The sequence below is a fragment of the Pteropus vampyrus genome, unplaced genomic scaffold (assembly GCF_000151845.1).
Source record: "Pteropus vampyrus isolate Shadow unplaced genomic scaffold, Pvam_2.0 Scaffold30, whole genome shotgun sequence".
Classification (NCBI taxonomy): Eukaryota; Metazoa; Chordata; class Mammalia; order Chiroptera; family Pteropodidae; genus Pteropus; species Pteropus vampyrus.
The window spans coordinates 1091376-1099197 of record NW_011888811.1 but is presented as its reverse complement, the minus strand read 5'-3'; the positions used below and the strand labels follow the sequence as shown (position 1 = coordinate 1099197).

The 7822-nt window shown below is 52.0% G+C and overlaps 1 protein-coding gene across 1 annotated transcript in view; it reads right to left on the bottom strand.

The window, feature by feature from the left end:
• SLIT3 (slit guidance ligand 3) overlaps positions 1 to 7822 on the bottom strand; it is a 563294-nt gene that overhangs the window by 91160 nt on the left and 464312 nt on the right. The window contains exons 10-11 of the mRNA XM_011356694.2: positions 6077 to 6148; positions 1300 to 1371 (exon numbers count right to left, since the gene is read on the bottom strand). Of these exons, the coding sequence (XP_011354996.1) occupies positions 1300 to 1371; positions 6077 to 6148 (144 nt within the window). The remainder of the gene's footprint in view (positions 1 to 1299; positions 1372 to 6076; positions 6149 to 7822) is intronic.

Genomic DNA, 7822 nt, shown 5'->3' with positions numbered 1-7822 from the left:
CCGCTGCATCTAGAGAATCCCCCGTCTTCGGCCCGTTCCCAGTGGGATGGGGCCAGGTGGGGGGACAAACGTGTTTCTTGTCACCTGAACATTCATTAATTAAGCAAACAGGTTGCACAGAGAATTCAAAGCATCCTCACTCTTGCCCAGGTGGGCAGGTCACCAAATGATATAAATAACATCAATCGATGATACTTTTGCTGTATCTTATGTTTACTTTTCACATTACTTCGAGAGGCAGCAAAGCATAAGGATCGTGGGTTCTGGAATCAGACTGCTTTGCTCCAAATCCTGCCCCTCCCACTCGCTACTGTGGACTTCAGATAAATTACATTTATTTATTTGCCAAGATTTCTTTTGCACGGTAGCTATGTGCTAGGTACTGTCTGAGGTGCCAGAGAGATGCAGCCAGGATCAAAGCAGATAAAAGCCCAGTCTGTGTAGAGCTCAGATCACCCACTTTCTTCGACCATGAATGAGGATAGAGTCTCTATGACAGGTCGTCGTGAGGATGAGACTTGCAAGACTCCTAGAACAGTACCTGGTACACAGTAAGTGCTCAGTAAGTACTGCCGGTTTTTCTAATGACTGCAATCATGGTCACCACTGAACGCATGTTAGGCAGGAACGGCCTCCCTGTCCCCCTTTTGCCTGTGAGGGAGCATGCACGGGAGACTCCATGACGTTCGCCGTGCCACACAGTGAGTCACTGGCAGAGCAGGATGAAGCTCCGTGCCTTCCTGCCCCATGGTTTTCTGAGGCCCTGGTGGGTGAGGCTTTGGTTCCACCCAGTGGGCCGCCCTCAGGTTTCAAAAGCAGCGAAAGGAAGGGCTTGTAGGATGGGGTTGGTGCTTTTTCACACAATGGCCACGAGGTTGGTTTGGAGAAAAAGTCTGAAATTCAGGGGAAGAAAATGGGCTCCTCCCTTGACAAGGCCACATTCACAGAGAAAACGGGCAAGTCGGTCATGAACAAACATTACGTACAATTCCTCCATCTCCCCAGAGGGCACTGCGGGGCCTGCGGGGTGGGAGAGGGGCAAGCAGTTAGAGTAGAAGATGCATTCGAATTAAAAGCCAATAACTGGGAAGGTTGCCGGGCACTTAATCAATAAAAATAATGCATTTGGGTTGTAGAAATATTCTCCAAAATCAATCTCCCCTGAAGAAATATTTGTTTCTTTTACCAGTTGCCACAAGTGTGGAACATAAAGCCTTGATAAACACCTCCTGAAAAATACGGTCGCGTCCCCTTCACCCCCCACTTCCGCCACCCCCCACGACCCTGCTCCCCACTTACAGCGACGTGAGCGATTTCAGACCCTGGAAGGCATCTGGAGCGATGTCCGAGATCTGATTCTTGCTGATGTCTCTAAAAACATTAACGGGAGAGTGAGGACACGGCTTGAAGCGGTACTGTGGCCATTCCTAAGTGTGACTCAAACATTTCAGGTATTCAAAGTGGTGAGAATTAATCACTTAATTTTGTTTATTCATAGTACAAGAGAAGGGGCTTAAAGACCATTCAGTTCAACTGCCTCATGATAAAATATACTACATTCGTATCACTCTTCTTGGCTTTCGAGTCACGTTTGCCCATGGCATCTCATGGCTTTGCACATGTGGGCCTTCATTTTGTAGGTGGGAAACTGCACCCGGTCAAATCAGGGCTTGTCTAGGTCACATCGCCAGGCAGTAATAGCATAAAGCAGAAACCGAACACAGGCAGGGGTCCTCCAAGCATCATCTACTTCATGCCTCGGCAAATGCTTATTTTTCTCCCCAAAAGTCCTGAGTCATTTCATCTCCCCAGTGACTTTTCCTCCCTGATCTGCAAGGAGGTTTTGCGCAGTGACGTAAGGCTCTGTCTGGCTCGGCACATGCTCCAGGCCGTGCGGTTAAGCACATCGGGAGAGTCTTATGGGACGGCTTTGAGACGACATTTGTCACAGGTGGTGCTCCTTAGACAGGAGCAAGGCCAGGACAGCGATGAGCGGGGCTCCAGGACAATCAGGGCCAGGGGGACGCTGCGTGGGGTGCACTAACCTGGCCTGGCCGGTGCTGAGGGCCTGGCTCTTCCTCACACCCCAGAGACTTCTGAGCACCCGGACTCCAGTGTTTGCTCATGGCACGTCACGGAGGGGGAAGACTTTCTCTCAGAGTCATTAGCTCAGGGATGGCCTCTGGGCTCCTGTCACTGGAAGGAGATGCTCCAAGTTCCAGTGACAAGAGGCCTCTCTGGTAAATGGGTCTTGCTTTTGTGCAGGAGGTGGGGAGCTGGGGTCTTGGAGGGTCAAGAGGAGGAGACACGGGAATACCGAGAAGAAAGCGCAGCTTCTGAAGCAACGGCCTCCAGCGAGGCCAGACTCCCCAGCCAGCCCGCCTCCTAAGCACATTCCTCCGCCAGTTTCTCTCCTTCTAATAGCCTTCAAAAGGGCCTGCAACCCCACCCCCACTTTGGCTAAGCCTCTGCTCCCTTTCCTCCCTGCTTCCAAAGCCGGTACGTTGAAAGATACTTCACAGGTTAAGGCTTCTTAGGCACAGCTGTCGAGCTTATCCCTTTAGCTGGCGAGATCGCCTCCAACAAATCCACAGATTGTGCTTGCAAACTCATCAGCTTACACTGGGCTTTTCTTCAGCACTCCATTTTTGTATAAGGGTCTTAACAAGCAAATGCCCCGGATTACCCTAATCTTGCTTGCCCTCAGCGTGGCTGCCTGGCAAGGCATTTCGCACGAGCATGCAAGGTCTGTGTTCAGATCAGACTAGTGAGAGCAACTTATTTTTCCCCTGATCCTGGGATTGTCCCTTCAAGGCACTTAGACCTCTAGCCTAGGAAGTTCTGTGACCAGTGGGGGAGCCATCTGCCTTAGCTTTGAGGACGAACTGGTACTCAGTCCCCAGCTAGACTCCGGGACGTGCCCCTCTCTACAGCACAAGGTGGGACGTCTCATGGTTTTGGAGATGGTGGGGAGTGGAAACTGGAGAGGTGGCAGACTGGCTGGGAACTGACCCTGGCGGTCATTTCATCCTCGTTCTGCAAGAAGGTACCAGCAGCCCTGCGAGGTGAAGAACCTGCAGTCACAAGTGACTTGACCCTGCTCTTGAGGCATAGAGCTGGCACTTATTATGATGGACGCAGAACGCAGTGGCACTAGACAGGAAGGCAGACTGGGAAAAGCTTTAGGTGCCCACTGATCTCCATGCTTGACCCCTCCCAATCCACATCAGGGTGGTCTCAGATTAGACTCCAGGCCTTTGGGTCATTCTCGACCAGTGGTTCTCAAACTTCGAAATGTCACCCACAGAGAATCTGAATTGGTCAGCTGGGGAACTGGGGTTAGAAACCTGTGTATGTCACCAGTCTCCTGGTGATCCCCATGCAGGTGGTCCCTGAGTCATATTAGGCCATGGTGTTCTAGGACCTGGTCAGTCTCAGACTCACTCACGTCTCTTGGGACTTATAAATGAGAGGGAGTGGCCTTTCCAGACTGTTCAGGACAAGGGTGGCAAATTCTAGTGCCTACGGGGGTCAAGTTGGAAATAAAAGTGTGGGACACTAGGTTGTGCTGGAGCCTGGGGACCACTGCTCTCTCTGCGATTGTGCAAAGAGAGAACTCAATATGCCACTCTGGCCAGACAACACAGGTCTGTCCCCACACGTCAGAGCTACCAGTCAACCAACCCCGTAAGACAGAGGGGTCTTCTTTGGTGCCACCTACTCTCCCCAGGTTCTCCCCCTCGATACTGGCTTTTACCTGGAAGTATTTTTATACTAAGGCGACTACTAGCAATAGGTGGGGACAAAGCCATTCATTCAGGACAAATTCTTATTATTAGAGATATGAGAAGGATGTGGTTCATTCACAGCTGGAAACATTTTCTTTAGATATTAGAGATAAACTGGTCACGTGCCCCTAGGAGGAATTCACACTCAGGGTTTTAAAATCCGTTCTCACCAAGAACCCTACTTTTCCCCAGCCTTCACCTGTCAGTCAGGATTTTTGAAGTTCGGTTAGTTGAAAAGTTTTTTGGTGGTCTCTCTTCCCTCCCACCATCCCCTTGGGCGGGGGAGGGAGGGCATCATCATAAGTATCAACAGCATCACAAGTGATCAAAAATTAAATTTACTTTCTAGCTTGTGGTTGAGAAGGTCTTCTGAAGTTTGAATGCACAGATCGTGGCAAGTCCAATAGGATGGAGAAAGGACAGTAAAACACAGCCAAGCTCTAAATCACCTGGACTTTACAAAAAATTAGAGCAGTAACTTAAATCATGCAAGAGCTATAGGTTGGGGCAGTGACTGAACTTGTCATTTTTCACTGAAATTACTATCTGGCTGTATAATCAAGCTGGGCTTTAAAAATGAATTGGGGTGGGGGTATGGAGAGTGAGTGGGGAAGCAGGGAGCCTGGGAGATTAATGGCCCGAGGTTTTAAATATTAAGGCCTGTATTTATACAGCTCCTCCGGCAGGAAAGCTGCCAAAGGGAAGGAAGAACGTGCTTAGGGCTGGCTCATTATGTTGGTTTCTACTTCTGGAATTGTACCAGGAGAAAAATCTTGTTTGGTTTGGATTTCCAGAGAGATGGGAAGCTGGCTTCCTGAGATCTGAGGGTAAAGCCTACCAATGCCACTGTTTCGTGGGGATGTTTATTTTTAACATAAAAGGAGTCAGCAGGCACTTAACCTCTTTAATGTAGGCCCTGCTCCTCAAGGGAGACGGATGAATCAGGCTGGAGTGGACGAGAACAAATCCATGCATATTTCTACTTGCCTTCTCTGGCTCCTTTGTGTAGGCCAGAGAGAGCAAGTAAGTGCAATGAAAACAGTGTCTTGATTATTGGGCTGTAATAAACGATTTCTTAGCCTGGAAGCGGGACAGGTGTATCCTCCCAGATTCTTGGTATCTATGACAGCAATGGACGGGCCAATTCTGAATCCTACTAGCCGCCCTTCAGAGCGCCCAGCTCTGGGGGACTCAGGGAACAGTGCTCCGGGTAGTCATGTGGTGGGGAAGGGTGGTGCTGACGAAGTCGCCACCATGGCGGGGATGAGGGCCACGCTGCTCTTAGTGGCCGCTGCGGTGCGGAAGGCGCAGCAGTGCTGGTGTCAACAGGGATTAGTAGGACGCAGTGGTGGCAGTGATATCGGTTACAAGGGTAAAGGGGGCGTTGGGCAGCACCACGGACAAGTTATTTGGAGGATAAGAACCTTCCCAAGCTCCTCTCACTGAGAAAGAACAGAAAGCTCTCGCCAGGGTCTCGAGGGTCCACGGGACGCAGGCCCCGCCTACCTGTCCAGCGCCATGCCCGCCTCGTTGTCCCCGCCCAGCCGCGCGCACGCGCGCGCGCCCACGCGCGCTCCCGGCCTCCCACGTCCTTCCCCGAGGGCGTGTCACGACTCGCTCCCTTCCTTCGCTCGGGTCCCCTGCACAGAGGCCTCCACGGACAAATCCTCCCGCGGACCACCCACCACCGCGCTCCGCCCTCCTCGCCTCCGTTCCACTTTCTAGCCCAGCGGTTTCTAGTGCTCATCCAGTTCAAGTTCTGGGTTCTCCCCCTGGAGTGCGTAAGCTCCACGACGGCGGGCTTCGCCTTCGCCCGCCGCGCTCTGCGGCCCCCGGCACAGCTCCTTGCATGCAGTGGACGCGCGCCGAGTGTGTGTTAAGCGAATGTGTGCATGGTTGTAGGAAGGCTGGTGACAGAGCTGTAGAGCGATACAGGGCCGCTGTCACATCCCCACTGAGACTCCTACTTTAGGTCCACAGCTCCAAAGCCAGGGGACAATAGAAAAGGTGATAGGGGGTTTTTAGGCCAACCGAGCTCCACTCCCACCCGGAGAGCTTTACTTCGCTCTCGCTGCAGAGCGCTGAGCCCGAAACCCACACGCCTCCCATGGGAATGCAACGCTTCTGAACCCCCGCTCCCAGCCTCCGGTGAGCATGCCAGGTCTGACCCTGAACTGTCCAGGAGGAACGTGATTACGGCCTGTCACCTGACCAGGCTGCCACCACACGCGACAGGTTATCCCCCAAACTGCAATGTGTGGGCTCACTTCTCCCCAGGGGAAACTCACATCCGCTTCAGCTTCTTGTACGGGGTGAAGGCTCCGGCAGGGATGGAGCGGATGGAGTTCTGCTCCAGGCGTCTGGGAAGCAGAGCAGAGAAGAGTCGGTTAGCCACCCACCCATCCGCTGGCGGTGGCTGCCGGCGGCCGCCGGCCTCGGGGACGGGGACGGAGTGGCCTCGCATCACAGGGCACAGATCCTTGGTCACAGGAGGCCAGGCAAACACCGACAAAACAAAGACCCATGTTCTGGGGTGCGGAACACCCAATCCGGGGTCTGACTGCTCTTGGAGAGAGCTAGACAAGATGCTTCCTACTTGAGGATATTTGGTTCTTGTTTATCTGGTTTTGGAGGCAGCCGGCTTCCTCAGAAAAAGCCTCAGGAAGTAACCAGAGTGCTGAAAAAGTCAAAGGGATAAAGAGAAGAAAGAGAGTAAAAAGAGGTGGACTCTGGGCTGGCGACGCTTATATGGAAGTGTGTCACTATTCAGTTAAACTTGACCACACCGCTAATGGGTGTCCACAGAGGCGGAAATGACAATGGTGGACTGCATTCTGGGTTTTCCTTCCTTCCTTCCCTCCCTCCTTCCTTCCTTTTTTTTTAAAGGTATAATTGACATATTATATTAGTTTTAGGAGTACATCATAATGATTCAAAAAATTTGTTTCTGGGTTTTTCAATTGGCTGTTCTAATATGGTAGAGAAAGAGCCTTCGAGTCTTTCGGTCCCAGTCTGACATTGATGAAACTGGCTCCCTGACATCCTGGAGGCCTCGGGGGACCCACCTGGACTACTCTCCTGGGCTGCTGCTCAGATCTACTGCTTTACCGTCTTACTGACTTTCCTGAAATGCCTCCTCTCCTATTACTCTGGAAAGACAAGAGATGCTGCAGGCCCAGGGCTTCCTTGGAAGAGAAAGGGCCGTGGGGAGCAAGTGAGCATTTCCATTCTTTATTCTTTCATCTCTCAAATGACTTCCTGTCACCAGGAACAGGTGTGGTGGGAAAGAGGCCTGAGCGAGAGGCGGGGTGCTCTATTAGAGGTGATGAATGACACCCAGGCCCGAGCGGAGGACTCAGCATCTTCCCCTCATCCATCTCCCTTGTCTCCAAGTTGTGGATCTTTTTATCACTTCCTCATCTGGCACGGATGCTCCCCCAAAGCCTCGGCTGAGGAGACAAAAAAAAAAAAAAAAAAAAAAAGGTGTGTGCGGGGAGGGGTGGGGAGAGGAGGAAGAAGAGACAGGAGGAACCGGCTCCCTCGGAGGCTGCATCTAGTGGAGGCACATTTCTGGCTGGGATGAACCTATTCGTCTTGAAGAGTAATCCCTGCTGTAGAGTGGGGGAGACAGTCGTATTAATTTGTGCCTCTGCGATCTCATCTTCATTGGGGGAACAGAGTATTTGTTACTGGAACCACTAATGGAGCAGTTTGCCAGCAATTTTCCCATTTCAAACAACATCTCTGCTGCTAATGTGGAATGGTTTGTCAGGCCTACCCATAACACAGACAAATCACTCTCCACGCTACAGGAAGGGGGAGACGGGAGAGAAAGAGGAAGGGTGGGTGAGAGGCGAGAGGAAGCATCAGGACAGATCATTCCCGGCTGTTGGATGCATAGAATCTACAGATGAAACTGCCGCGGTCTATTAAGAAAGCCTCTGTGGCCTGCTGGAGGGGGCAGGGAGTGTGCTCTGCTGGGCGCATGGGCACAGACTGGCTGGACAGGGTCCTGGCGGGCTCACGGTGAGCCA